Genomic DNA, 18272 nt, shown 5'->3' with positions numbered 1-18272 from the left:
TCTGATGATAAACATGGTTACATTGGCAGATAGGATCAATGATGATCATAGAGCTGAGAAGATTGTTGTGAGTCTCATAGATAGATTCAACAAGTGTGGAATGATCAGTCCCAGCTTTGATGTACAACTCAAAGATCTAGAAAAATGGCAGAATACTCTGTTCCTATTCTTAGTTGGATTTCATTATACCAAAAATCTCAGCTGACAGCATGTATCATGAATAAGTAAGACAAAAACACAAGAGAAGGAAAATCTTGGGATTATTTTTCCAGAGATATTAATATATGCAGATAAAATGCCTCAGTGAAAAAAAAATTGGGGGATGACTATGCTATGCACTGCTCTGGTAATATCAAGCGACGATACAAGTTTAGTATTATAAGCTATAGGCTTAGGAATCTTAAAAGATCAGTTGACCTTAATGAAGAGCCAGTGTATAAAAAAAAGACAAAACAGAAAATCAAAAGTTAGGATTTAATTAGAACTTGTTTAAAAGATAGCCATGTCTTAAATGTTTTTAATAAAGATTTGAGACAATGTGAGAGACCTTCTCTGGAGGATTTGTAGATAAAGCCAAAATTTCACATTGTATACTAGGAAAGTTCTGTAACACTGAGTTTGTAGCACTGATAAAGCCAATTTTTCCTTTTTAGTTGATTTGTCAATGTTGTAGGTATCTACAAATTCTAAATAGAGGCTCTCAAAATTTCAGTTGTCTAGTTTTTTTAGTAGTATTTTTTTAAAATTAGAGGTTTAATCACAAGTCACTAAGTATTTTTGAAATATTATTTTACCCTGCTATGGAGCTAAAATAGCCCCACAGGATCTCAGCCACTGGTTCTTGCAGTCTGCTGGAAGAATTTCAAGAGTCACACATAGTAGCAGTTAGGAGAATTTTAGAAAGACTTAGCATACAGATGTTCAAGATAGACTGAACAGGTCACCTCAGGGAGGTAAATGAGAGTCTGAACTTGGAAGCCTGCCCCCTTTCTGAAATAGATGCAGATACTGGAGGAAGGAAATCTTGCTCCCTTTGACATGATTGAGGAAGGCTCTGAAGGGTTAAAGCTGTGCAATTTCTTCTTTTGTCCTAATGCAGGCCTTTACCTGCTTCCTCCCCACCCCTTAAAAAAAAAAAAAAAAAAAAAAAAAAGGACCTCTCTTTCTTCTAGAGCTTTTTGGAGATGGAGCTTTTGGGACAATGAAGTCCCCCCCCCCCCCAATCTTCTCCTAAAGCTAGCTTTGAATAAAACTCACTTTTCTACCAATTTGACTTTGAATATCTAGGGAGCAGAGAATATTATGGCTAAACTAACCATCCTTCCCTGGCCAGTATTAGGGTTCAAATGAGAGTTTCTTTTGTTTTTTACTTCTTTAATAAAGTTATTAATTATTCTCAGTCCTATGACCTGTGGACTCTTTGATGCATGTCTGATTTAATCTCACAAGTTATCACCCTTTACTGTCTTCCTATCCATCTATTCATGGCTGACTAACATATGTAACAGAAATTTGTAGTTTTAATTTGGAATTTCAGAAGTGAATTACTCAAGAAAGGTAATGCATTGAAATCAACTAAGTACTCCTAAAAATAAACCAATGTTTTGGGTTAAATTGTTTCCTTTGAAAGGGGTTGGGGATATAGCTCAGTGCTACAGAACTTTCCTAGTACACATTGTGAGGGCTTGCATTCAGTTTCCAACACTGAAAAGAAAAATAAAATGTCCTCCCCGCCAAAAAAGACATGTTGGATTCCTAATCCCACTTTTAACTCAATACTTTAGAATGTGGCCTTATTTGGAGAATAGGTTGTTTTAGAGTTAATCAAATTAAAATGGGGATAGTAGATAGACCCTAATGTTCTAATGTGACTTGTGTCTTTATAAAATGGGAAATTTGGACACAAAGACATGCCTAGAATGAGAAACATATCTGAAGACATAGAAAGTATTCTTAAAGTGTCAGAAACTGGAAGAGAAGCATGGAACAAATCCTTCCCTAACACATTCAGAGGCAGCAGGGCCCTTCAAAATCTTGATTTTAGACTTCTAGCTTCCAGAAATCAACAACTTTGTGAGACAATAACTTTGTTGTGGTATGTTGTTATGGTAGTCCTAGAAAACTAATACACATGATATGTTTCTTCAGTGCCAATTTTAATAATTTCTGGGAAAATTGAGCATTTTTATTTATTGAAACAAATATAAAGTAAAACAGTGTTTTTGAATTAATTATTTCTGTCATCTTTTCCTATTTTCTTATTAAAATAAAGTGTAATTCTATTTCAATATTTAAGTATATATGAAATGTTTATTTTTAGCATTTGAATCTAGGAATTGTAAATCATTTTATGTGATTGATTGATTGATTGATTATAGTACTGGGGATTGAACCCAGGGGTAGCATACCTCTGAATATATTCCCATCCCTTTTTACTTATAAGACAGAGTCTCACTTGGTTACTTTAGGGCCTCACTAAATTGCTGAGGCTGGCCCAGAATTTGTGATCTTCCTGCCTCAGCCTCCCAAGTCACTAGGATTACAGGTATACACCACTGTGTCTGGGTTCTAAATCCTTTCATTAAATCTAACAAAAGTGCTTATTACAAAACTCTTCTTACCTTTAAGATCAGTCATCATCTGAGTGATACAAATAGATAAATCATTTACCATATTGAATCAGGAGCTTGTTCACTACATTTAGTGTTAAAAAGTGGCAGTGTATGCTCCTAATTACTTATTTCCTAATAAAAATACTGCTTAAAGAGAAAATAATAACTTTACAGTAGAATCCCGGCAGACAGCAATTTAACCAAGTGATCAAAATTAGCATCACCAATACTACATCATAGAAATATTATGGTCCTCAGGTATCTTGTTCTGAGAAGGGTATATTGAGTATACTTCCCAGTAATATATTAGAAAGCACCAGACAAACCCAAATTGTGTGACATCTGTAGTAGTCTTCAGTATATCCAAGTAATAAAGACAATACTGAGAAACTGTCACCAAATAGAGAAAACTAAGAAAAAAACAAAAATCCTAGTTTGGATCTTGAGACAGAAAAATGATGTTACTGGGAAACTAAATAAATCTAAATATTTTTGTTAATCTGCTAAGGTTAATTTCTTGTTTTTGAAAATTGTTCTGTAGTCATGTAAGACATTAACACAAGGAGAGTGTGGGTGGAGCATATATAAGAACTCTGCACTATGTTTGCAGCTCCCATGAGTCTAAGATAATCTCAAAATAAATACTTAAAAATAAAGGCTTTTATTCCATGTATCTTTTTAAATATTAAAATATAAAAGCTAACTGGCTCAAATGTTTTAAGAATATAGGAATAAAATGAAGATTAGTTTAAATATTTTGTCAACATTAACTGTAGAACTCTGTCCTTTAATCAAAGTTCAAATTTATGTAATTTATACATTTCGAGTTTCAAAATGTTTAAACATTAGTATATTTAAGAATAATGTTAAGAGCTTTAATATGTGAATCAGTAATTTGAATTTTTTTAAATTTACAGTAATTTTGAGAATACTTAGTTAAACACCATTATTATTGGTGTGAAGTATGCAGGAGATCTTTATTTGAATTCAGTTTTGATGATTAGCCATATTTGCAGTTTGTATACTAGAAGTTGATTTTGCTACGCTGTAGAAGTGTGCTTACAGTTTTAAAGAACTGATCAAAAATATTTGAAGACATGTTGCAACAAGTTTGTGTAGCATTGAAAGATTAAAAATAAAAGCTTTTGTATGCTTTGTAACATACAAAAAAAAAAGTAACATGTTGTCATAGTAAATAGTCTCCTTGATTTTTTCAAAAGATTCAGTGTTTGGGGCTGGGGACTTAGGTTGGTGGTAAAGCACTTCTGTAGCATTCTCAAGGCCCTAGGTTTGATTACCAGCACCACATAAAAATAAATAAATAAAGATAGATTGATTAGCATACTTACTCCTTACAGTTATTTTGTTTTAATGTGATTTCTGGACTTTTCCTTAGTCATTGATTTTGTTCTCTGGTTGTTTTAGTCAGTTTTTGTGTTGCTGTGTCCAACATATCTGACAAGAACTACTTAGAGGAGTTTATTTGGGGCACACGGTTTCAGGGGACTCAGTTCATAGATGATGCACTCTATTGCTCTGGGCCCACATTGAGGCAGCACACAGTGGGGCAAGAGCCCAGTTGAGGAAAGTTGCTTAGCTCCTGATGGGTTCAGGAAGTGGGGTGGAGAGGGGTAGGGACAGGGAATGGGGAAGAATCCACCCTTCCAAGGCCAGACTCCCAGTGACCCACTTCCTCTAGCCACGCCCTACCTGCCTACAGTTTCTGCCTGTCATTCAAATTAGAATGGGTTGATTAGGTTACAGCTCTCACAATCCAATTATTTTACCTCTGAATATTCCTACATGGACCAGAGCTTTGGGGGACACTTCATATCCAAACTATAACACTGGTAGTTTAGGTTCAAGGCATTAGTTCAGTATTTATACTATTTGGATCTTGTGAGAGGAAAAAAATATCTTATTGTTCATTAATATTAATAAAGGCACTTATGGTTACCATGTCTTATTACTGACATACTGGCATTTGTGTACTGCTTTTAATCACTTTTATATGTATTGGCTAATAGAATTTAAAAAGGTCTGCTGAAATTGTTCAGCTTATTATAATTTTAGAACCTTGGATTGCAGGTGTATATTAATTTTCATTATGAAAAATGTACATGTTACTTATTTGTTAAAACAGAACAAAATTTGCATTCATAATGTGGAAACTGTTTGAATGTTAATATCTGTTAAATTTGTGGTCTTTAAAAAGTATTATCATCTTATTATATAATTTCTCCATTTGCAAATATTTTCTCTGAGGAAGACATAAGGAGTTTTTAAGTCAGTATGGGTTTTATTTGAGACATTAGTCTCAAATAAAACCTACTGACATTAGTATATCAGAATCGGAAAAATGTACTTATACAAAAGTGTAGCATTATAATATTCAAATAATTTTGTTTTATAGCCATGAGGTTATTAAAGTCTATTAGACTTGTATTTTGTGTCATGTAAGGTTCTTTCTACTTTCTTATTAATATAATACTTTAACAGCGATTATAGGATCCACTAAACCATCAATAGTTTGTGATCAAAATTGCTTTGTTAACAGTAGCTTCAAATTTTAAGGTAGTTGAAGGGTACAATCATTGTTTTGGCAATGGAATCAAAGTTGTAATCAAAGCAAGCACTGCTACTGTATAAGAAGATTAAAACCTCAAAATAGACATCATTAAATTAGCATTGATTACCCAATGAGCCAAAGAGCCTGTAGTAGTAACTTTTGGAATTAGAGCAGAGAAAAAAAATGAAGGGTGTTTGTGTATATTTTTTGAGGTGCTAGGAATTGAAAAAAAGTATATTTTTAATCATTTAAAGAATGACTCCTGCCAACCATGATGACACAGGCAATCCCAGCAACTCAGGGAGCTGAAGAAGGAAGATGAGAAGTTTGAGGGCAGCCTCAGCAATTTAGCTAGGCCCTCAGCAACTTACTGAACCCTGTCTTAATATTAAAAAAAAAAAAAAAATGTTTTTTAAAGGACTGGGGATGTAGCTCTGTGGTAAACTCTCTGTGGGTTCTATCTCCAGTACCTACCCTGCCCCCGCCAAAAAAAAAAAAAAAAAAGACTCCTGACTGACTCCTGAATCTTTCTGGTTTTTAAAAGGAAGAATCAAGAGAATTGAAAACTACTCTTTTGGAGATGCCCATAGCAGTATTAGAAGTGTTGTCTCTGCCAACTGATGTTTGTTTTGTGTAATATTTCATGGAGTAAAAATTATTATGAAATGGCTTTTTCCTTTATAACTTATATCCTAGTATGCTGTTATAAAAGACAGATGAATAATATATTATGAATATTCAAAGGAGGACTGAAACATATTTGGGAGATCTACAAATTTTTCTTGGGCAGTATGTTTTTGAGATAGTAAAAATATATAGAATTATGAATGGCAGAAGTCCAAAAGCATGTTGCATAGGTTTGGAAGTTCTAAAGTGGAAGAAATAATGTGACCAGAAGTTTAATGGTGGGAAATATTTGTCAGGTACTTACTGTGTTTCAGAGAATGCTAGGTATTGGGCATACCTGGAAAAATGAGATTAGTTTTTGCTGTCACAGAGCTAAAATCTTGGCTTAGAATTTATTTGCCTTAAGATGATGATTAAAATAGTGGGAGCCCAGTGGCTAGGGAAGCTAAGGGCAGGAGGATTGTGAATTCAAAGCCAACCTCAGCAACACTGAGGCTCTAAGCAACTCAGTGAGACCCTGTCTTTCAATAAAATACAAAATAGGGCTGGAGATGTGGCTCAGTGGTTGAGTGCCCCTGAGTTCAATCTCCACTACTCCCCTGCCAAAAACAACAACAACAACAACAAAAAACTACAATGGGAGCACATGAAATAAATGAACCGGAAAGCACAGAGGGGAAAAAGTGATCGCTAAATAAAACCTTTAGGAATGCTTATTTGAGGAAAAAATGAAAAATTCCAATAAATATGGCAGCAGTATTATTGAAAGATGCAAAGTTAATAGCATCAAGAGAGTTCCATCACCTGGAGCTTAAGGATGAAAATGGTTTTTAATAAGAAAGAAAGAGGGGCTGGGATTGTAGCTCAGTGGTAAGCACTTGCCTAGTATGTGTGAGGCCCTGGGTTCGATCCTCAGCACCACAATAAAATAAATAAACAAAATAAAGCATTGTGTCCATCTACAACTAAAAAATATTAAAAAGAGAGAAAGAATGAATCAGGATGGAAAACAGAAACTAGGTGTGGTAGTACATGCCTATAATCCTAGCCACTCAGGAGGCTAGGAGGATCTTAAATTTCAGGCAATCTCAGCAATTTAGGGAGACATAGTTTCAAAATAAAAAATTAGAAAGGGTTGGATATGTAGCTCTGTGGTAGAACACCCCTGGGTTCAATCCCTATATCAAAAAAAAAAAAAAAAAAGAAAGCAAGGAAAGATCAATGGGATTTCGTGATTAAGCAAACTTCTTATTGACCAAGTAGAATTAAGTCTTGGGGAGTGCTGAGGATGCATTCTGAAGTAGATTGCTTGCCTAGAAGTAAGATTTGGGACTTAACACAAATATTCAAGTTAAGTCCTTTAACATAATTTAGATATTTGATGGGATTGAGAGGGATTGTACATAAGGTTAAGTGTTGACACTGGGAGAGACCAGAAGTCATGGTGAGAAGGGAATAAAATGATCCTTAACTTAAAAGAATTTAAAATCGTGGAAGTGTTAGACTTTTGTGGGATCAAATTTGGCCTAAATGGAATCAAAGAGGAGTAAAAGACCAAGTGGTAATTTGCCACAACCCAGCTGGGCACAGAAACACGAACCGCTCAAGCGGGAAACAAAGCTTTACTTAAAAAAGCCGCAAGCGACCCGTGTGCCCTGCTAGCAAGCCGGTAGACCCACGTGTGTCACTGGAATGGGGCACCGGACCTCCCCCCCCCCAAGTTCCCTCCTACTATCCTTCCCCAACCAATGGGAACTCTCCCATTACATGAGTGACATGAGTAACCTGAGTCCCGTAACAGGCCCAGGTGAACAGCAGGAGTCCAATTTTCATATGAATGTAAAGCTTAACATAATCATATCATCTCAATGGCTAGCTGGCAGTCACCTAAACCAAAGGTACCATGTATCATAATACTTTTGCTGTGGCTCCTAGCAGTAATTAAAATGAAAAACAAAAATTAGAATCAGGGATTGATGACATAGCACAAAAGGATCTAGAAAGCATGCTTGCAAATTTAAATAAAGACTCAAGGCCGTTCCTATTCTGATAGAAGTCCTTGGAGTCAGTCACCCGGTTATTGTTCTGATGAATTGAGTAGTGAACTGAGTCATTCAAAAAATATTTATTGCTAAATGCAGTAGCATGCTCTATAATCCCCACTACTCAGGATTGGGTAAATCACTTGATCCCACAAATTGGAGAGTAGCCTGTCCTGTGCAACATAGCAAGACCCCATATGCCAGTATTTTAGGTGTTTGAAATCTATTTGAGTTCTATATATGTCAGTACCAATTAGTAATATTAAAATATAACTTCTTTTATACATGGTAGTATAAAAGTAGTCTTATACTTTTTAAATTATGTTCAAACTATGAACTCTTTAAGGTCAGGGATTATGTCTTATTCATTTTTGTATGCTGGTATCCTTGTATGCTTGTATTCTGGTAGATTTTACTTGGAATTACCATGTTTTTTAAGAAGGTAGTAGTAAACAGTACTAAAATTATAAATAGTGTTACAGAGCCTTTTAAAGAAAAGCATACTTTTTATATCACAGATGGTGATTCTTGCTGTAAAGGCACTGTGTAATGAAACTGAAAAAGAAAAGTCTTTTACTTCTGTAGTATGATGATTTCCATATATAATAGAGGAAGTCTCTTGTGTGGATAGTTCTGATAATGCATGGGATTACTATGATCATTATAATGTAGTATTCTTGTTTCTTTTTTGTTTGTTTGCTCTATTTTGCAGTGCAGGGGATCAAGCCCAGGGCCTTGCACATGTTGCACAAGAGCTCTACCACTGAGATTTATCATCCCAATATTCTTTACTAAATGCAAAAGTAAATCTTTTCTCATTAACAAGGAATAGTCCCTCGGTGGTCAGCTGTCACATGGGTGCTTTACCTGCTTCAATTATTTTAGCCAAGAATGTTAGCAGAATAAGAAAGTAGAGTAAACCTTGATTTGTACTCCCATCTCAGCAGTGTTGCCAGGCATAAATGTAATTGTATATACAGTTCTATTTGTGTTTTTTGTTTGACTCTGGTGAATAAAACCCATATTTTGTTGAAATTTTGTGCTCAATTGCATCCAGATACCACTTATTTATTTCCTTATTTGGTGCAGGGGATTAAATCCAAGCACCCACTTTGCCACTGAGTTACACCCCTAACCCTTAAATCACTTTTTTAGAATCAGTTTTCAATCCTTGATAATTTCAGTTTTTCTGATTTTTTATAATATTTTGTGTAGTTTTGGTAGTTTAACCCCCACAAATTTCTTTGTATTAAATAATGGTTACATACATACAATTGACAAAGATAACTGTAGAGTTATTACTTGATAAAATAGAAATTATAAATGGCTATAAAATTTCCAAAGCTGGAATGTTCTACTTGCTTATGAGGAACATTGATAAAGAAGAAAATGTAATAGGAAAATTTAATTAATTCTAGTATGTTTATAAATAAAACACTTGACTAAGCACATTTGAGTCAGGAAGTTGAAATGATTGGTGAGAACCAGAGATTTTACACATAATCCAAAATGAAAAGAAATTGGTTCTTAAATTTACAAGCTCACTTCTTAGAGAAACTAGCTGGGTGTCTGAGAATTTGCCAAAATAACCACAATAAACAAACAGGCCAACAAAAAGACTGGGTTTTATGTCACTAGTCTTAAAGTTAGTAATGTGTGGGAAATCATTTTTACAGTAGCATCCTCTATTTAAACTCAGCTTCAGTGCTAATGTAGTCTAGAACTTTTGATAACACCAAAAAGTAGGAAAAAGTCTGTCCTTCTGTCCCTCCTTCCTGCCTTCTTTTTAATTCATCAATTTTCTTTTTAGGCTTTGAAACGACAAAAACAAGATTGGCCTTCTTAGAAAAGTCACCCAAGCCTGTGCCTTGTTCATACAGTTTTTTTTTTCTGTGGGCCTTCCTTAGAAAGACACTTCAAGGATTTTCCCTGTGATATCTAGTTACTGCTTCATTGTAATCGAAGCACTACACTGAATCAGAACTTTTCCTTATAGGCTAATACAAACCATACTTAATTTATTAAGGTTTAATTTATTAAAACCTTTGTTAAAGTTGTTTAAATCTTTCGGTCTGGGGATGCAACTTCAGTGGAAAAATGCTTTCCTAGCACACTTGAAGCCCTGGGTTCAATCCCCAGCACTGAAAATAAATAGATTTTTAAAAGTCATTTAAATCCTTCTATTTCAACAGTGCAGTGCTTCAGTAAAGAATATAAATATAAGATGTAGCTCAATTCACAATAGCTAAACTATGGAAACTACTTAGGTACCCTTCAACAGATGAATAGATTAAGAAATTGTGCCATATATATACTCAGCTGTAAAGAAGAATGAAATTATGGCATTTGCCAGTAAATGGATGGAGCTGGAGAATTTCATGCTAAGTAAAACAAGACAATCCCAAAAAACTAAAAGCCAAATGTTTTTCCTGATATGTGGATGCTAAGTGGGTGGATGGGGGGTTGGTGGCTAGGGGAGAATAGAGTTTCTTTAGGTAGAGGGGAGTGAAGCCAGGAGGGAAGAAGGGATGGGGGTAGAAAGGACAGCAGAATGAATCAGACATTGTTACCATATGTAAATATATAACTATATGACCCTATATGACTGGTGGGATTCTACATCATGTACAACCAGAAGAATGAGATATTATACTCATATACATATATATATATATATATATATATATATATATATTAGATAGATAGATATAGATATATATCAAAGTGCATTCTACTGTCATGTATAACTAATTAAAGCAAAAATTTTTTTTAAAAAAGAATATAAGATGTATATTAGTCTGTGTGGGTCCATGCTGACATTTTTTTTAGGACTGTCCTTTGGTTTTCAGGGAGCAAAAAAAGCAAAGAAGAGAGACTTGGTTGACAATTAAATGATAACAAAAAGTATATTTATTTTTAACTTTTTATTTACTTAAAACATATTGTTGCAATGCACAAAGAGGTCTCATAATCAGGAAATAATAAGGGAGCCTTATTTGATTTTAGCACAGATCATAATAGCACTTTTCCCAAAATGAATTTGTAAGATACCATATGGGTTTCTATTATTTTTGTTTTCATAGTAGGAAGTCAGAAAACCTTAATTACTTCCTGAAAGTAAAAGGAAGATTTCCAAATGTTAAAAAGATTTTCTGCCAAATCTCTACAAATATAAAAAATAAATTGTGGTTTTGATCATATGACACTGGTCTTATGATACTTAACATTAGATTCTCTTCAGAGTAAAGGTAGAGATTAAATAATCACACTCTGTTGAGTTGAATATTTTATTACTATCAGAAAGTTTAAAAATGATTTATATATTGATGAGCATCTCTGAAACCATTTGGAAAAATCTTAGTAAGTTTATTCATTAACTCCTTATGTTGTCTTGTGCATGGTTTTATTAGGCTATAATGTACTACTTTTTGGGTATCCAGATGCTCTTCTTACTCAAAAGGTAATATATAGAGAACAGAGCTTCAGTTCTGGCACATGGAAACTGGAATTTTTTGGCCTATAATATATATAATAATTTGAGTTATGACAGTAATATTTTGAGCCTATTGTGTTGGTTTTCAAAACTTAACAGGTAGTTTTTGTTTTCCTTTTTATGTGGAAAAATTTTGATATTATATAAATGTACATGTATTAACAGAAAATTGGCCTTACTTTCTTAGGTCAAACAACTTTAATTAAGGAAAAATATTTACTTAAAACATTGGTTCTCAAATCTCATATTCAAAGTAAAAAGGTTATACCATTCACTTTTAATTTTTAAAGTACTCTCATGTTTCTAGGAACATCTTATGCTGTTGGCCTCAAAGAATAGAAATATAGAACAAAATGTAAAATAAAAACTTAGCAAATAATAAATTATTATAAATTTTAAATATGAACGCTGAAATCAGATAAATCTCATCTGTTTTTATAGTACAACTTTAAGTGTGTTTTTTTCCCTCCCAGGACATTTATTCAGAGCAGCTGGGGATCAACCGTTTAACCTGTCCACAGTGTCGAGTGCCTTCCCAATGGTCAGCCACCCAGTCTTTGGTCTACATTCAGCCAGCTCAGGGCATTCAGAATTTGGTGGTTTGGGGACACTTGGTACACCCACAGCCTTAGCCGCACATCCCCAACTAGCATCTTTTCCAGGTAAACATCTGTTACAAACAGTGTTCAAGGAAAGGAGGAATGCTTGAAAATGTTCAAGCAGTAATTTGTTTATGAAATTTAACAAAAAAAAATAGTCTAATGCCTGGTATATTAAAACTTTTATGCAAAAATTGGCTCAGTCTTATTTGTAATGTACCAAAAAAAAGAAACAAAAAAACCTGTGCGTATTGGGTGGCCTAGGAGTTAATTAGGTGCTCAGGTGTTTGATGAGATACATAGGCATTTGCCATAGAAAGGAATCATTAAACCAGGGTTTTCTGATGCATGTTATTGAGATATAGTATGCAGAAAAATATACATATATTATAAGTGTAAAATTTAAATATTCTCAGCTTTATTTGGTTTTTCAAAAAAATTACTTACAGTGTAAAACTAAAGTCCAGTTCTTATAATGAACAGTTTTATGCTTTTCTTTTAGATTCTTAATTCTCTTCACTTTGTAATCAAGATGAGATTAACTCTTAAATTTCTATATTTTTCCATATTTTATCAAAACAACTATAGAGTTACACTACTTTCAAGACAAGGGGACCATTAGCTAAGGCTTAACGTGGATGAATGTATTTTAATTTATTTTGTATCCTGAAAAATCTAAACTTGAATGTATTTTCCAGTATTAATTTTACTTCAATAAATTTTTTCAAGCAATGCATGCTTTAATGTATGTAAAATTGTTTAAAACATTAGAGTTTGATTGTGGAGAAAAGTAGACCTGAATTTAAATCTGAATTTGCTGCTTAGTAGTTGTGTGCATTTGAACAAGTTATCTGAGCTCTCAGCCTTTGTTCTCCTACTTGAAAAATGAGAGTAATTATAATAACTGCCTTATATGGTTCTTTGAAGATTAAAGGAAATGAGCATGTTCAGTGCTGTATCTGTGTCTGGCAAACATAATTAGTGAATAATTGGTAACTATCATTGTTTTCTCTTTCTCACTTTAATGATTAGTAAATTTTCAAATGAGCCAGGTGTGGTGATTTATTTATCCTTTAATCCAGCTACTTGGAAGGCTGAGGCAGAAGAATCTCAAGTTTCAAGCCAGCCTGGATAGCTTAGCAGGAACTTATCTCAAAGTAAAATTTAAAAAAGAGCTGGGGATGTAGTGCATGTTGAGCATTTGCCTAGCTTGTGTGAGGTCCGGGATTAGTCCCTGATCCCTATTTATATTATTATGAAAATAAACAAATAAATTATGCTTCTTTAAAAGGAACAAAGTATCTTTTTTAAACTATGTAGAAAGGATAGATGCTTAAATGTATAAGTACTATTTATTGAGTCATATTTATTTAATTCAGTGTTTGCAAGAGAGGGGATGATGGGGAGGAATAAAATAATTAGGCAAAATCTTTATGTCTTAACATTTCCTTTTAATAATATTAATAGGAGCTTATTTCATTCCATTTTTAATATGGTTGCTTAGCAGGATAAGCATTCAACAGATATTCGTAAAATATGAGATTGCTGAATAAAAGTCAAAATAAGATAATAATAATTTAGATAGTTACTGGTATCTGATATTTTTATTGTTTTATCAGTTTATTATAGTACTGCTTTTGAACATTTCTAAGCCACAGTGTAATGACTATATTATTAAAATCAAATAACTTCTGCAGTAGAATGATGGTTGACAAGTACAAAAAGTCACTCATCTGAACTTCATTCATAATAAGACACTTTCACTTTAAAAAAAAGTATTTAAAAACTTCCCCACCCTACATAAACTATTTATTCATTCATCTATTATGTTCTGTGTACTAGCCCAGTTACTTGGAGGAATAGACCAGTATATTTTATGTTTCTAACAGTTTTTAGAGAATGAATAAACAGTCAATTACAAGACAGAGTCTTTGGTGATAAAAGTATGCGTATATGAGAATATTTCTTTGGCAAAGGGGCATAGGTTATGCTTGGTTTTAGAGGACTCGTTTTGGTTAAGTTGCAGATTTGGTGTGATAACTAATTATGAACTCTGTATAATTAGCTTTATTCAGAAGGGTAACCAAATTGCCAAATTTTTTAAATAACCCCATAAGCAAATGAAAGAGAAGACATTACTAGGAATTTTAAGTGAAAAATAATTTGCTTTTAAATTTTATGAACTTCTAAAGCATTCTTCATTTCAGATCAGATCTGCAAATGCAAAATTATTTAATGAATATTAGTATAATAAAATTATTTTCATTTTTTAGTGAAATTGTATTTCATGATACTTTCTTTTAAATATTTAAAATTTTGGGTCATTATATTTTAATGTTATAATACCATGAATTTTTGTGAAATATCTGTCTCTTTCAAGTATGGTTTTAAAAAAATTCTATTACACCTTCTATTTTCAAATTGAGATTTAGTATATTCTCTGAAATATAATATTTTACTTGAAAAATATTGACATTGATATTATGCTGTTACCTCTTCTGAATATTCTTAGAAATTCATCACATGCTGATTTATGTGATCCTTATTTTGTATTTTTCATTTTACCAACAAGTTACTTTGTGAGTAAAGTTTGTAAATTTTCTTAAATTTGGAAGATAAATAAATTTGTCACGTGAGAAAATTACATTACTTTCTATGAAGTAGTATCAGACATTTGTAAAGTTTATATTCAGAAGTTCTACGGTTTTATTTTTATATAATTGATCTTATTTGCTTGTTTTGTATTTTCCTCTCTGGTGTCTGATTATTTATAATACACATTTTCCTATTATTTTCTCTAATCTCTTCTGTGTACTTATTTACCATTGACATTCTGAAGTAAATTTTAATGTTTCTTCTGAGTTTGATTATGTCTAAAATATTTAAGGCTTATTATTATACTTTTATTATTATTATTAGTTGTTTATGAAACCTATCCATTCAACTTTTAGATTTACAACTACAAACTGTGTTAAGTGATATGACTTTTTGGAGGAAACCTCAGTCCCTTTTCATCAGCTAGGTAGAACCTAGTTTTCAAACCTATAAATGACAATATTGACTGTTGATACAAGCCCCAAATATACATCTTTTCTTCCTATCTAAATGTACTTCTTTTTTTAAACAATAGGTGAATAGTTAATGTTTTTGTTACATCATTTGGGCATCGTTGAATATACATGAATGTCATTTCACTAGCAACACTTTCCTGGGGAATAGTGTTTGCAGTTTTCTACTCATACTGTTTTTTAGACCTCTTTCACTTAAAAAAAAAAAACAAAAAAAAAAACAAAAAACAGAGTTCCACATTAGATAATAAAGGTGCATATCACTAAAGTATGTGTTTTTTTAAATGTTTTTTTAGTTGTCAGTGGACCTTTATTTTATTTATTTATATGTGGTGCTGAGGATCAAACCCAGTGACTCACAAGTTAGGCAAGTGTCTTGCCACTAAGCTATAGTTCCTGCCCAAGTATTGTATTTTCAATGAAGGAATATTTCTAGGATAATTTTTAAAATCATATAATAAAATACACTGACAATTTTGAGTTCTACCTGCACTATACTGTGGGGTTTTTCCCTCTAATTTTCTTGTGGGTATAACAAAGAAGAATATAATCTATCTTTTAAGATTGGCCTGGGAGCTAGGGTTGTGGCTCAGCTGTAGAGCACTCGCCTAGCACGTATGAGGCCCTGGGTTCGATCCTCATCACCACATTAAAAAATAAATAAAATAAAGGTACTGTGTCCAAATACAACTAAAAAAAAAAAAGATTGGCCTGCAAGATAACAACTGAATTTATAAATCTAGTGCTTTAGTCAGGAGAATATTTTTTTCCAAGATTTTATATGGAACAATCCAGTACTCTCCTTTGGATGATTTTTTTCAAATCTCTTCTTAATTTCACCCTTCCTTGAAAAACGTATTTAATAAAATTTGGCTTCTTTCCTTTCTAAAAGTTTTAACTAGAAGTTATAGTTTGAATATCTATATTGATATTTATTTATTGGATATCTATATCGATTATATAACTATGATTTTCTAACGTTTATTTTATATTGGTAAAATAATCCTTGACATCTGTAATTTATGAGAAGTATAAACAAATATCAAGCTTTCTTCATTAATTTTAAGGGGAAGCTTTATAAATCTTTTATTTTAATGCAAAGGTTTTAATTTTTTAAATCTTCTTTGAGAAGTTATTTCTTTTAAAAAAAAAAAGAGATAAGTGTCACTGTAGAATGGGTAGAGACTAGTGATGGGGGGGGATAGAGAGGGCGGCAGAATACAACTGACACTAGGATTGCTGTATGTATACACATGGATGTATAACCAATGTGATCCTGCAATCTGTACATGTGGAAAAATGAGAATTCATACCCTAGTTGAGTCAAATGTATGTCAAGATCATTGTATTGTCTTGAGCAACTAATAAAAAAATTAAATGTCCAAAAAAATATTTAAACTTTAAATAAATTGTTTTAAAGGAAATACAAAAAAAAAAAGAGAAGTTATTTCTTAGGCAAAAGAAAGGGCTTATTAATTTTACTATATTTATACTTTTGTTTGACTATAGAATGTTTTCTTAAGGTTTTCATAAATGCATTTGAGATATATTCTGGATTACAGTGGTCTGGTATATTATTTATATATAAATTAGACCACCTAATTTATCAGAGCCATTATTGTAAGTAATTTGAGAAAATTCTTAGCATAGATTGTATAAGCTTAAATTCCAAGATTTTAAAATAGATTAATATAGACTTAAATATTTTCTTTACTAATTTAGAAGTAGTATAAATCTTCAAAAAGTCAAATTATTTCAATTTTATTTTCAAAGCTGTGTAATACCCTACTTTTTGCCTTGAATCTAAACAACTACTACATGAAGAGATCATTGAATACGGGTCTAATGAGAAGAGTGATAAGTGTAAAGTTCTAATTAGCCATTTACAGTCAGATGATCAGAACTATGTGTATTGAGAAATTCTGTTGCAAGGAGAAACTTGAATTTTTTTTCCAAGAATAAAACATAGAAAGCAGTCATTACATTAGCTAGAAAGTTAATTCAAATATTTTTGTTTGGTTTGTTTGGTTTTGAGGTGCAGAATGGTGGCGAACAACAGATGTTCATACTCGTACAGGAACACCCTTCTTTCCACCAATACTGGGAATTCCACCACTGTTTGCTCCTCCAGCCCAGAATCATGATTCTTCATTCCATTCAAGAACTTCAGGAAAAAGTAATCGAAATGGTCCTGAAAAAGGTACCCATATTAATATAAGTGAAGTGTACTATAAATCTTCCATTCTAGTACCTATTTTCAGTAGAGTTCAGATTCAATAACATTCTTATAGCATTGCTCTAGATGGTTTTCCATTGTCTTGCTTAATCCTTGCAATAATTTTTTGACATTAATTGTCCTCATTTTGCAACCAAGTTTAAACAGTTGTTCAAGAAAGTACTGCTTACATATTGATATAGTTAAGTCAGAATTTGAACCCATTTCACTACTTTTTCCTCTGTATCCTATTGCCTTCCTACATGCATCCAATATAATGTGATACTTCTGCAGTTAAGCAGTAATTATAGGAAAACTTATATCCTAGTACTCTATTTTCCTCCTAAATGATTTTAGCTGGGCCTGATGGCAGACACCTGTAATCCCAGCAGCTTAGGCGGCTAAGGCAGGAGAATCTCAAGTTTGAGGCCAGCCTTAGCATCTTAGTGAGGCACTAAGCAACTTGGTTAGACCCTGTCTAAAAATAAAAATTTAAGAAAGGGCTGGGGATGTGGCTTAGTAGATAAGTATCCCTGGGTTCAATTGCTAGTATTTGCTATTATTCCTCCCCCCCCACACACAAAAATGTATATAAAAGCATTTTAGATGACTTGTTATCAAGTGTTTAGGGAGTTTGCTCTAAAATGGAAATATTTACATTTAATTTTTTCTAAGCATTTTTCAAGTGAAGTAAGATGCATATATTAACCCATTTTAAAAATGAAGAAATCAGTGCTATTTAATGCATTTACCATGTTGTGCAGCTATCATCTCTCTTACCTTATTCCAAACCACTTTATCACTCCAACAGGATATCCCACACATTAAGCATTAAGCATTTGTTCCTTCCTCTCCCCCCAGCCCTGGCAATCGCCAGTTTGAACTGTCTTTTTTCCTTCTGGCATGGTGGTGGGTACTGGGAATTTAAACCCAGATGCAATTTACCACTGAAGTACATCTCCAGTCCTTTTTATTTTTTATTTTGACACAGGTCTCACTAAATTGCTTAGGGCCTCACTAAGTTGATGAGGTTGGCCTTGAACTTGC

At 32.8% G+C, this 18272-nt stretch overlaps 1 protein-coding gene across 7 annotated transcripts in view; it reads left to right on the top strand.

Annotated features, from left to right (window-relative positions):
• The window catches only part of Baz2b (bromodomain adjacent to zinc finger domain 2B), a 274260-nt gene that overhangs the window by 145658 nt on the left and 110330 nt on the right, over positions 1-18272 (top strand). For 6 of the 7 annotated variants that reach the window (XM_077802641.1, XM_077802640.1, XM_077802630.1 and 3 more), the window contains one exon: positions 17046-17210. In XM_077802641.1, coding sequence (XP_077658767.1) covers positions 17046-17210 — 165 coding nt within the window. Of the gene's footprint in view, positions 1-11816; positions 12006-17045; positions 17211-18272 lie in introns of all 7 variants that reach the window. The other variant, XM_077802648.1, reaches the window with a different exon arrangement.

The sequence above is a fragment of the Urocitellus parryii genome, chromosome 1 (genome assembly GCF_045843805.1).
Source record: "Urocitellus parryii isolate mUroPar1 chromosome 1, mUroPar1.hap1, whole genome shotgun sequence".
NCBI classification, from domain to species: Eukaryota; Metazoa; Chordata; class Mammalia; order Rodentia; family Sciuridae; genus Urocitellus; species Urocitellus parryii.
This window is presented reverse-complemented; position numbering and strand designations above follow the sequence as displayed.